This window comes from Phaseolus vulgaris, unplaced genomic scaffold (assembly GCF_000499845.2).
Source record: "Phaseolus vulgaris cultivar G19833 unplaced genomic scaffold, P. vulgaris v2.0 scaffold_23, whole genome shotgun sequence".
Classification (NCBI taxonomy): Eukaryota; Viridiplantae; Streptophyta; class Magnoliopsida; order Fabales; family Fabaceae; genus Phaseolus; species Phaseolus vulgaris.
In genome coordinates this window covers 162,208-175,118 of record NW_027174092.1, presented here as the reverse complement: position 1 = coordinate 175,118, position 12,911 = coordinate 162,208, and the positions used below count along the sequence as shown (strand labels likewise).

The 12,911-nt window shown below is 34.6% G+C and overlaps 1 protein-coding gene across 2 annotated transcripts in view; it reads left to right on the top strand.

Moving 5' to 3' along the window:
• Positions 1-12,911, top strand: part of LOC137817236 (protein CHROMATIN REMODELING 20) — a 41,892-nt gene that overhangs the window by 14,066 nt on the left and 14,915 nt on the right. For both annotated transcript variants that reach the window (XM_068620483.1, XM_068620482.1), the window contains exons 8-14: positions 117-230; positions 3,059-3,142; positions 3,435-3,998; positions 4,368-4,690; positions 5,763-5,853; positions 5,923-6,138; positions 6,894-7,013. In XM_068620483.1, the coding sequence (XP_068476584.1) occupies positions 117-230; positions 3,059-3,142; positions 3,435-3,998; positions 4,368-4,690; positions 5,763-5,853; positions 5,923-6,138; positions 6,894-7,013 (1,512 nt within the window). The remainder of the gene's footprint in view (positions 1-116; positions 231-3,058; positions 3,143-3,434; positions 3,999-4,367; positions 4,691-5,762; positions 5,854-5,922; positions 6,139-6,893; positions 7,014-12,911) is intronic.

Below are 12,911 nucleotides of genomic sequence, written 5' to 3'. Positions count from 1 at the left end.
TGGTCTGGAATTTTTTTTATCTTTTCCATGAATTCTTAAATTGTTGGCCTTTGCATAATTTAAAACATTATAGCAGCTGTTTCATACAGCATGTTAATTACCTTTTTTTTCTTTAGGTGGAGGAGATTGATGATGTTGATGGCAATTCTATGGATCCATTTATTGCAGCTGCCATTGCAAATGAAAGAGAACTAGATCTTTCTGATGAGCAAAGGAGACAATTTAAAAAGGTTGGTTAACAATTCATTATTCATTTATCGAGTAAAATTGGATGCTGATCCTTGTAAGTGTTTGATTTAGTGTGTATTGGGATTAACTTATTTAGAAGAAATTATCATCCTTTTATTGTTAGTCTCCTACAAGAGCTTTTTAAAAACATTTATTTCCCAAAATTACACAGTTGGTGAAATTTTTAGCCTTCAAAATATGCAAACATGTTTCATGTTTTGTATCTTGGTATCAGTTAAGTTTTGATGAATAACATGACCCAAGTTTGAATAATTTAAGAACTAAATAATATAATTAAGTAAAATGAGAGATTAAATTGTAGTTGTAAATTCAGAATATTTTTAAGGACCAAAATGACTGTTCAGTACTTTTTGTTTATTAGTAATAATTGTTTCTGAAACTAAGATGTTTGTTTTACAAGACTTTTTGATTTTCCTTTATTTGTTGCAAAGTGGGATGTCCTGTATTCGTTTCTATTGTATGTAATATATTAGTAATCATATATTTGGATGAAAAGGTTTTAATTCTTAATATAAAAAATCTTAAAATACCAATAAATAACATAATTAGTCAATATTTTAATTTCATAATAAAGCTAGCAAATTATAATATCTAAATACATTACATTCTGAAATTGAAGGAGCAAAACCAATGTCTTATTTAATTTTTTATAATTTTATTTTTTAATCATATATTATGTATATTACATGTTATGTTTTCAATTTTTATTTATGTTTTTCATACCATTATACTTTTTATCATTCATCTTCTCTAATTTATAACATTTTATAATAATTATATAGTAACTAACAGTTCTTGATTAACAAGTTAAAGTTCACTTGTTTTATTGGTTCAGTAAACCCACCAGAAATTTTGGACTCAATTAAGATTTAACTTAAGCCCCAATAAACCAAAAAAGAGTAAAACACACCCAAACCTAGTTAGGACCCGACCCGCTAGTTCTCTGTTGGCTAGCGCCACAAGCGAAGCTTTCCTAACTGTTGCTTTTGGAGTGATTTGCGGTGTGGCTCAACGTGTTCTTTTAAAGTGTAGCAGTGCTGTTCTGCTCCACACCTCCACAATCTGCCATTGACATCTATGGAACAGATTAGAAAGAACCATCAATACACTCCCAGATTGGAGATCCAAATGGCGAGAACTGAACTGAACTGAACTCACAGAACTGCCTCTGAATTTGCGATTTTACTTGAGTTTGAGTAAGTATGCTTTAGTCCATGCGAGCTTACTCAAAACCGAATTTGAAAACAAGTTGATTCGTTTCATGGATCTAAGAATGTAACCTTGTAGTTTACTAACCATGCATCTGAATATTTTTGTGTATTTGAACAGTAGAAAAATTCAACTCTGGTAATTGACTTAGATGCTATTGTCTTGTTTAATTTTCTTTTCTCTTTCTTTTCTTAAATTGTTTTGTGAATGATTCACTTTTAGAGTTTATTAATGAATTTAGACTCTTTGCTTTTGTTTTTTAGTTGTCTTGAGTTCTTTTGAACTTGGGTACTTACTGAGCAGCCTTTTTTCTTCTTAATATTTCCAATTTGGAATGAACTCGTTATTGGTTGATTTCTGTATAAATCTTTGTTTTTTGGTTTATTCTATCCTGTTTAAGGTAAGTAATTATGATTCCATTTTTTAGCATTACTATTAATTATTACAATCTTTATTTCTCTGCTTTCTTAATATAGTCTATGAATAAAGTGTCTATTCTTATCCTTGTTTCATGTCCTCCTTGTTTTTCAAAATTATCTTCATGGAATGAGCCTATGACTCAGTTATTGAATTATTGATTTCATGCATTAGAGGCACTATGACAATATAGAGGTGCAGGGTGGCAATGTGATGCAAAAGTTCATTGGTTGATTTCTGTATAAATCTTTGTTTTTTTGTTTATTCTGTCCTGTTTAAGGTAAGTAATTATGGTTCCATTTTTTAGCATTACTATTAATTATTACAATCTTTATTTCTCTGCTTTCTTAATGTAGTCTATGAATAAAGTGTCTATTCTTATCCTTGTTTCATGTCCTCCTTGTTTTTCAAAATTATCTTCATGGAATGAGCCTATGACTCAGTTATTGAATTATTGATTTCATGCAATAGAGGCACTATGACAATATAGAGGTGCAGAGTGGCAATGTGATGCAAAAGTATTTGAACAGTGGGTCTGTTTTCAAGTGGCAATGCTAGAGTAAGATATTTCAAAGCCATGGTTTTGTCCTCCCCCTTTTCATAATGCTGACAAACCCTAAATGGACGCCTTTTTCCACCCGTACTTTTCTCTACTGTGACCACAACTTAGCCATCTTTTCCAGTATTCTTCAGTGTTGATACTCACATTCCATTATTTTATATGTTCTGAACTCTGAAAGGCTTTTGTTCTGAATTGAGTTTGTTTGGAGCATTTATGTGTTTATTACAAATTATATTATATGCAGTTTTTTTCTCTGTTCTGAACACTTTTAGTGTGTTTGTTGTCAGTTGCTATGTTCTGCTATGCGTGATTGATAACTACAATATGATTATATGACTTCCAAATTGGCATTCATTCTTGTGGCCATATCTTAATTGTCAAATTAGTTATGGTCTTTGACGTCTGGGCTTTTTGAATGATTATGCATACTGTAAACATAAGAACACAAACACTATCTGATATGCTAACATATAGCAGACTGGTGTATTATACATCAGTACATGTAGGGGTATTCCATGTTAATCAATGTTATGCATATGTATATATTTTGTTTTTCATGACGATGTATTCTTGCTTGTGTTTAGGAAGTTGATTATATTTTTCATGCACTTTCTTTCACAGGTCAAAGAAGAAGATGATGCAATTGTTGATAAGAAACTACAAATCCATTTGAAACATAGGAGGCATAAAAAGATAAGTAAACAGGTGAGTTTTATAACTTCGTTCTCATTTTTTTTACTTGAAACCGTCTGACATTACTGTTATCTATTTTTGTTATGAATATTACTTTTGAGATTTTTGACGCCAATGGTTTCTTTTTTGGTATAATTTACTGAAATTAATGATTTTGTGTATGGGATAAGTAACATGTGCTTCTTTGTATTCCTAATTCAGTGTTGGGATTGTAGGAAATCATATGGTTTAATGATGTTGAATTGATTTGGTTCTATTCTTTTAACATTGTTATAACTTGTAACTAATTCGGATTGTAAATCAGCGAGAAATGAGCACACCTATCCTGTTGACAGAGAGCCCCACACAGAAACCTTATGCTGATCATTTAAACCCTGATACGAAAGAAGGAACTAAAGATGATGGGAAAATAGTCTCTGACAATGGCAAGGATACATGTGCTCTTATGGAGACTGATAATATTAAAGGTTTTGATGCCAATCATCATCTTGACAAAGAAAAGCTTACAAGTACTGGTGGCTTGTCAGATCCACCCAAATCCTTAGCAGATGGTGTTATTGAACAGAGAGGAATCAAACGTGTATGCAGTGGTGAGCTTGATGCTGATAATAAAAAATCTCGGCTCATTGTTATTGATAGTGATGATGAAGAGGGGGTCACTAAGGAGAAATTAGATTGCAATACTCACGAAGTAAAAGAAGATTTATCTAACAATGATACTGGTTCTCTTCCTTCAGAGTGTCCGGATGAAAATTTTTTGTGCACAGTTTGTGATAAAATGGCTCTTGAAGTGCATCCACACCCTCTCTTGAAAGTAATTACTTGTGGAGATTGCAACCGCTTATTAAAAGAAAAGGCATATCAAAAGGTACTAGTCTATATCTACTAACGTTTAGCTTTGAAATTGTACTAAAATTCTGAGGGATCTTTGGTGCATAATTGCATACTTCTGTTTTAATATATTAGTAAAACAGACTTTACTGTTAATAAGATTCAATGACAGTTTTTTGCAGTTGGGAAAGCCATATGATTTTTTTCATCCCATTTGTGGAAAGTATCTATTTTGATTGTGTAAATTGGTAAATAGTTCTGTGTAGTTTGCTTTGGACGACGAAAAAGCTATTCTTTTAATCAACCTGAAAGAATATTGTTTTTCAAAGTAATGTGTTTCATTAAACATTAATATTTCTATTTCTGTACAGGAGACTCACTCAATTTTAATGATTACTTGTCACAGGATCTGGGACAAGATTGTTCGAAGGGTTACTGTACCTGGTGTGGAGGAAACAGTGAATTAGTTAGTTGTAAATTATGCAATATTTTATTTTGCACGAATTGTTTAAAGAAGAATCTTGGTGTAGAATTGGTTTCTGGAACTCAGACCACGAGCTGGCATTGCTGTTGTTGCCGTCCAAATCTTTTGCAAAGACTGTCCTTACAACTAGAGAAAGCTGTGGGGTCCGCTACCATAGTAGTTTCTAGTTCTAGTAGTGATTCAGATGATTCAGACGATTCAGATAATTCAGATGATTCAGATGCACAGATTAATGTTACAATGAGGTGAAGTCATTGTTGCAGCTTAATTAATTGACAACACTTCTTATGGCTTGGTTATATTCCTGAATATCAATTTATCTCATGCTCATGCTTTTATCCTGAGATTGCTGATTGTCTTTTTCTGCTGCATAAGACTTCATGTCCTCTACCATCACAGCTATATTTTTATTATTATTTCTTACTAATCATTGACAATTTATAGTTGAAGCTTAGGAATTAGTGGTATTCGCCAAGGGTTAATGATTCTTGCATCTGCTGGACATACTTTTTCCTTTTGACCATTCTCGTATTAATTCTGACAATGATTAAGACAATGAAGGTGGTTTGAAAAACATTTAACTATTTTGTTTTTTGGAATGTATATCTCAAATTTGGAAAATTATTTGATGACTTATATGTGTTTCTGTTCAATATTATTGTCTTCATTGTCGTTTCATCTTGGATATTCTTTGTCATTCCTTCTAAATATCCATGTGGCTGTCTCTTAGAGACTTAAGCATAAGAGGAGAGCCAATTCAAAAGACTTGTCCATTAGATGGAGAAATCTCATGACTTAAAGTACCACATTAAGTTTTTTATTCTATTCAATATGAGATTCCTAATGTTGCCCCCCTACTTTAAGAGCCAATGCTCAGGATGGCTTTCACTCTCTAAAATTTATAGATAGAGAAAGTAGAGAATAAACTAAACTATTTTTATTCCATTCTTTTCATCTGATTACAACTAGAGTATGTATAGTGTGTAATACAGAGTGCTAGATCTGATTGTAAGTCTGTTATCAAATAAACAGTTGTCATAACTAACTGATGTAGTGCTAAGATACCTGCAAGTCTATTATACTATTAGTAAAGCCTATACACTACATTCACTATAACATTATCGACACTTACCCAATGGTTTAAGCACCACATTCAGTTTTTCATTCTACTAAATGTAAGACTCCTAAAAGTCTCATCTGATATTAAATCATATGCATACATTTTTGTTGTGCTATTGTAACTTTACACTAGTTATCTACAACAGTCTTCTTTTTTTAGTTGCCGAGATGTTCTATAATCTTATATTTTTTTTACAGTTCCAAACGAAGACCCAAAAAGAAGATTCGCAGGATACTTGATGATGCTGAATTAGGAGAAGAGACAAAAAGGAAAATTGCAATTGAAAAGGTGAAATTTGTTTTCTCGAAAACTGGCTTTGCTAGGCCAAATTGTTCATTATCGTCTTTACTTTTGTAGGAACGTCAGGAACGCCTGAAGTCTTTGAGAGGGCAGTTTTCTGCTTCATCAATTGAGATGAGCTCTGACGGGTGTAATGGAAACTTATCAGAAGGTGCAAGTGTTGAAGTTCTTGGTGATGCACTAGCAGGTTACATAGTGAATGTTGTGAGGGAGAAAGGTGAAGAAGCTGTTAGAATTCCTCCTAGCATCTCAGCTAAACTGAAGGCGCATCAGGTTTTTGATTCTTTATGGAGTTGCTTCTCTGGATACAAATTCTCAATTCTTTTTTCTGAATTTCCAGTGTACCTAGTTCTTTTTCTCTGTATTAATCCTGATTTATTTTGTTTTGGATAATGAACCTTATTAGGATTCAATTTAGATCATATTAAGTACACTTGTTTCTGGTTGAGCTTGCAATTGTTATTTGCATATTGCTTAGCGATGGAAGCAAAGGAAAAAAGACTAGGTGTATTTTACGTGTCAGTTGATACTTCTGGATGTTAGACTGGCACCTTTTTGTTGGATGTTCTAACTGGAGGATTTTAGGAAACTTCGAATACCTGTTTGGATTTTTAACTTATTATTGGCACCATACTTAGCAATTATAATCTGACAATATGAACTCTGTACATCTTGGATAGTTGGTATGTCTTCATTTGCTACTAGAGTAAATATGCAGGAAAGCTTGTTTTTCAGGAAATAAGCATTTTTAACATCTCATGATCTTGTAAAAATGGAGATTATTTCTTCATAATAACCAAACCAAACATGCACATAGTGTGGTTTAGTTGCTAAACAAGCAAAGTAGGGACACCATAGTAGTAAGGAGTATGAATAAGTCGTACTTTTCACCAGTCTTACGTCTTCCATTTCTTCATTCGTGTTTTTATTGCCATTTATTGAAGTATTTTTGAAGTTATTACATGGAGTTTGTTGGTCTTTTTTAGATTTGGTATTTTTCTATAATATAATTTGTTGCACATTTGCAGATATCTGGAATAAGATTCATGTGGGAAAATATCATACAGTCAATCAGAAAAGTGAAGTCTGGGGATAAAGGTCTTGGATGTATTCTAGCTCATACCATGGGCCTTGGTAAAACATTTCAGGTATTGTACTCAATATGGAGATTTTACTACATAGGTATAATTGAGGAGTGAATTCTTTTTTGGTTAAAATAAATGTGAGATCAGGGCTTTTCCCGTGAAATTGTAATTTTTTTAGTACATACATATTTCTTCTTTCGTTCACTGTTAAAAGTTTTTCATCATCTAGTGTAATATTTGGTCATCATAATCTGTTTTCCGAATTGAAGTTTAAATCAAATTGAACAAATATTACTAAAAATGTGACTTTGTGCCTTTTACGGAATAGTTGGTCTTCAATTATAAACCATTATTCTTATTTTTGTCCCTGTTCCTATATTTATGGATTTATTACAATCCTCTTTAATTTTTTTGTTGTATTAGATGAAGCGAGGGAATGATGGATAAATGAATTGCTTTACCACTCCTAGATGACATTTAAAGCATGTTCACTATCTAGACATCTGCTGAAGTGCCTTCTAGAGAAAAAGAAATAACTAGGGTTAAATATTACATAATACAAAGAGTCACGACCCAAAACTACTGAGCATGCAGACTAGCCTAGTGGGTGATTGTTCAAGATTAACTAGGGGTTTTGAGTTCAAGTCCCTAGGAGTGCAATTGTTTTACACACTTGAAGTAAGAACTTTGTTCGTTATAGTGGTCCTCTTTGATTTGCATCAGCTGGATGTCTGATGTGGTTGATACTGGTTTTCGTAAATAAAAAATATAGACATTGTAATGATATCTTACCAATTAGGTTCATCATGAACATTTTGATATCTTCATCAATCCTTTTTCTGTCCCACAAATATTGTTCTTGTTGATCTTGATAGGAATGGTTCAAGGGCCAGTGCATGATCAAAGACTATGCCAATGTGTGGATTCACATTTGGTTATATATGAAAAGAAGGTCTACGTGGGTGGTCAAGTGTAAATTACTGGAAAAAAAGACATTATATTATATAAAGGACACATGAAGAGATTATACATTACTGGAAATGGTCAAGGTGGGAGACTCTATGCAAATCCCAGTGCTGAGTGTTCTGGAGTGTTGTGCTTTATTCTTTTGGAATATTTTGGCAAACAGCTAACCTGAAAGTTATATACCTGATGGCTGCTAGATGTAAGATTAATGACTTTTGAAGAGAGACGTTGTTATCCATCAGCCATCTTTGGATTTCGAACTAGCCTATTTTGCTTGTTGAACCACATGTTTTTTCTTAAGACAAAAATTGAACAATAATGAGACATGCTTTAAGTAAATTTTGTAGTGTTTATAATAACAATAGTAGGGTAATTAGTATTGATAGCAAAATTTTTTAACAACACACCACTGGAGCAGGAACAAGGCTCCATTCTATATAATGACGCCCAAAAGTGAGAAACTACATGGCATCTGCATGCAGTTGTAATAGCTGCCATAACTTAACTTTTAGCGGTTTGCTAGAGCTTAAAGCACTTATATACTATGAGTTGAAAGAAATAGATGAAATATATTTCTGAGATATTTTACAAATGTGATTACAGTTTCTATTTATAGACTGTTTTACAACCTAATTAAGGAAAGAAATAATAGGTAATGAAAGCCATAAATAATGGGTGTTTAAAGCTGTACAAATAAAATAAAATCACTAACAAATCTGTCCTAATAAATATAAAATGGAATCTGCACTTAATTATAACAATTCTCTTGATTATGCAACACTCCCCCTCAAGTTGGTGAATGTATATCTATCATTCCCAACTTGCAAGTAAGATCTTCGAATTGTTTTGTGGGAAGTCCCTTAGTAAACATATCTGCCAATTGGAGTTTTGAAGGGATGTAATACTGATAGCGGACTTATTATCACACGCCAAACCCATAGGAGCTTCATATTTTATTTTTAGGTCATCAAGTATGATCTTCATCCATAAGAGTTCACACACCCCTTGAGCCATGGCCCTAAATTCTGCCTCTGCACTTGATCTTGCAACTACATTTTGCTTCTTGCTCCTCCATGTCACCAGATTTCCACCCAAGAACATGCAGTAGCCTGTGGTGGATCTCCTATCAACAATCGATCCTGCATAGTCAGCATCAGTATATACAACCCAATTTACCAGTCTCTTTGAGAAGATCAAGGATGTATTTCCTTTGAGAAATAAAGATGCCCTATCTCGAGTAAGCAACCTCTATCCCAAGGAAGTACTTCAGCTTCCCAAGATCCTTCATCTCAAATTGAGCAGGTAGTCTCTACTTCAAATTTTGTTTTTCAATCTCATCATCACCTGCAATAATCATATCATCCACATAGACCAAAAGTAGAGTGAGTTTACCATTCTGAGAATGTTTCATAAACAGAGTATGGTCACCTTGGCTTTGTCGGTACCCTAAAGATACCATAGCTTGAGTAAAACTTCCAAATCAAGCACGAGGTGATTATTTAAGACCATACCGGGCCTTCTTAAGTCTGCACACCTTATTTTCTTCATTAACATTACCATAACCAGGTGGAATCTCCATGTATACTTCTTCCTCCAAGCTTCCATGCAAGAAGGCATTCTTTTTTATTTTCTATTAGCAAAGAATGAAATTAAGTTAAGAGGGATACAAAAGGGGTATCCCAACCCTTTTACATAAACCAAATCACATTAAGAATCACCAAGAATAAAGAGATGAACAAACACCCCATAAGCAATAGATAGATAATGTTTGCTGCATAAGCTAGACATCCTATTCCAGCTAGCATCGTGCTCGTATTGGAATGCTATAAGCACTGCAAACTGCAGCTACAGAACCGTCAAAATACACCAAAATATTGGTTATCTCCACCACCACATCGACATTCCTTCTACCCTGCTTGCAGTGGCACGATTGTAGCACTTGTCACAAAATTAATCACTTCAATGCAGCAACTTCCATTCGCTCCTTTTTGGACATTGGCTTCCCCCTGTTTGCTCCTTTTAAGCTCACTTTTATCAGAAACTAACTTCCTATCAGCAAGAAGGCATTCTTAACATCAAATTGATGCATCTCCCAACCAAAGTGCGCTGCCAAGTAGAGAATAATTATGACTGTATTCATTTTTGCTACTGGAGCAAAAATTTCCTCATAATCGATCCCATAGGTTTGAGTGTACCCTTTTGCAACCAACCTTGCCTTATATCGATCCAATGTGCCATTAGACTGATACTTCACTGTGTATATCCACCGACAACCCACTGCCTTCTTATCCTTTGGTCTCTCTACAATCTCCCAAGTCTCATTCTTTTCTAATGCCTTCATTTCTTCATTCATGCCTCGAACCCAGTTCTCATTCTTTAAGGCTTCTTGTACTGATGTAGGGATTCTAATAGAATCAATAGCTGAAAGAAAACTCTGGTGCTGCATAGAAAGTTTTTCTGTAGACACAAATTGAGATATAGGATATTTGACACAAGATCTTTTTTCTTTTCTGAAGGCAATAGGTAAATCATCTAGGTTAGTTTCATTTAAGGTGTCCTCAAAAGTCTAATAGGTATGAGTTCTTACCTCTGGTTCGGACAATTGAAGTTGCTGTTCGATCAGGACGGGTTCTTGTTGCCTTCGTTGATATTGTTTCCCAAAGTATTTGTCCTCATTATTCTTCTCTGGTAATGATGTTGGCATAAGGTCTTTGTCATTCTCCCTAAGAACGAAATCCTGCAACAAAGGAAAAAGGTGGTAACTCAAGGTCCTCAGCTTCTTGAATACTCTCCCCTTGAAGTTGAGAACTGGGAAAGAAAGACTCTATTTCATGGAAGGTGACATTTTTGGAAATATAAACTTTACGACTTTGAGGATGATCACATTTGTACCCCTTTTTGTTGGGGACATAACTGATGAAGACACATTTGATGGCGCGAGGATCTAACTTACCCCGATAAGGACTATGAACATGGACTAAAGCAGGACAACCAAAGACACCATTCTAAAGACTATTCAATATGGGAACCGAAGGATATAATGTGGTCATAACCTGAATAGGAGTAACACCCTCTAGAACCCGAGAGGGTAATCTATTAATCAAATAAGTGGCAGTCAGGATTGCTTCCCCCCCAGTAAGATCTAGGAACAGATGTTTGGAAAAGTAAAGCTCGAGTAACCTCAAGGAGATGACGATTTTTCCTTTCAGCAACCCCACTTTGTTGAGGAGTGTCCACACAGGTTAATTCATGAACAACTCCATTTTCCTGAAGGAACTTGGAAAGGTTTTGGTTCACATATTCTCTTCCATTATCAGAACGCAATCTCTTAATTGGACTTTCAAATTGTGTTTGAATCATTCTGTAAAACAAGTGAAAAACTTCAGACTTATCTTTCATGAGGAATATCCAAGTAACCTTAGTACAATCATCAATAAATGAAACAAACCATTTTGCACCTGAGATATTAGGAATAGGTGAAGGTCCCCATAATGAATAAGATCAAAAGGTTTAGAACTTTTATTACCATTGGGAGGAAAAGTTGTCCGATGGTGTTTAGCAAACTGACAAACATCACAATGAAATGACTCAGCAGACACTTTTGTAAATAAAACAGGAAATAATGACTTTAGGGTACTAAATGGAGGATGACCAAGACGTCTGTGTTGAAGCCATATCTGAGAGGATGACCAAGATTCACAACCTTGCTGAAGATTAGAAGTGTGTGCCTGTAGTCTAGCACACTTTTTACTTTCTTCATGCTGTAAATAATATAACCCGCCCTGCTCTTTAACAATTCCAATAGTCTTCCCCATGGCAAGATCTTGAAAAACACAATGGGAAGGGAAAAATACCACTGCACAATTTAAGTCTTGGGTAATCTTTTGAATAAACAAAAGGTTATGGGATAGTTTGGGAACATGAAACACATTTTTTAAAGGAAATGAAGGTTGAAGGTGATTGTTACCACGACCATTAATGGGGGTAGTGGAACCATTAGCAACAGTAATATATGGGTTACCGGATAAAGCAATGTAGGATGAAAAAGAAGAATGAGGTGTCATATGATCAGTACCACCAGAGTCTATAATCCAGATATTTTCAGTACTAGAAGCATTAAAGGATAAAAAACTAGAACTCTTACCACTCATAGTAAAGGAACAATAGCTAGATGGCTTACTAAGGGAGTCCATGAGAGCTCAAAACCAACTGAGTTTTTCAGATTGGCAAAATTTGATCCTATTCACAAAAAATAAAATCCGCCAGAAAAATTTTCAGGTGGCGGTTTCCGGCGGCCGGTGGCAGTTTCCGGCGAGCAGTGGCAGTTCCGGCGAGCGGTGCAGTTTACGGCGAGCGACGGCGGTGGTGGTCGGTGGTGGTGGTCGGCGACGGTCAATGGCGGTGGCAGTAACAATCAATGGTGCAAGGTGGTGGCAGTAACAATCAATAGAAAGTTGTAGCATTGAAGGCTGTCCAAAAAAAAAATAATAATAATTGCAGCAATGAAGGCTGCCAAGGAAAATGATTATAACAAGGAAGGCTGCCAAGGACAATGATTTCAGCAATGAAGGAAATATATTTCTGAGATGTTTTACAAATGTGATTACAGTCTCTATTTATAGACTCTTTTACAACCCAATTAAGGAAAGAAATAATAGGTAATGAAAGCCAAAAATAATGGGTGTTTAAAACTGTACAAATCAAATAAAATCAAATCACTAACAAATCTGTCCTAATAAATATAGAATGGAATCTGCACTTAATTATAACAATTCTCTTGATTATGCAACACTATGAAATGTCTTTATCTCTAGTCGATTTGGGATCCCCAACACACCCTCCTTTCGTCGATGATGCCAACTTGTGTGTGAGATTATATATTTATGGGTGGTCAATTAGCGGTCTGATAGCGGGTGACCTGATAAGCCCAATAAACTCTCGCTATGATAGACTTTAAATGACTCGGATATCATATTAAGAAGTGAACTTTAAGCT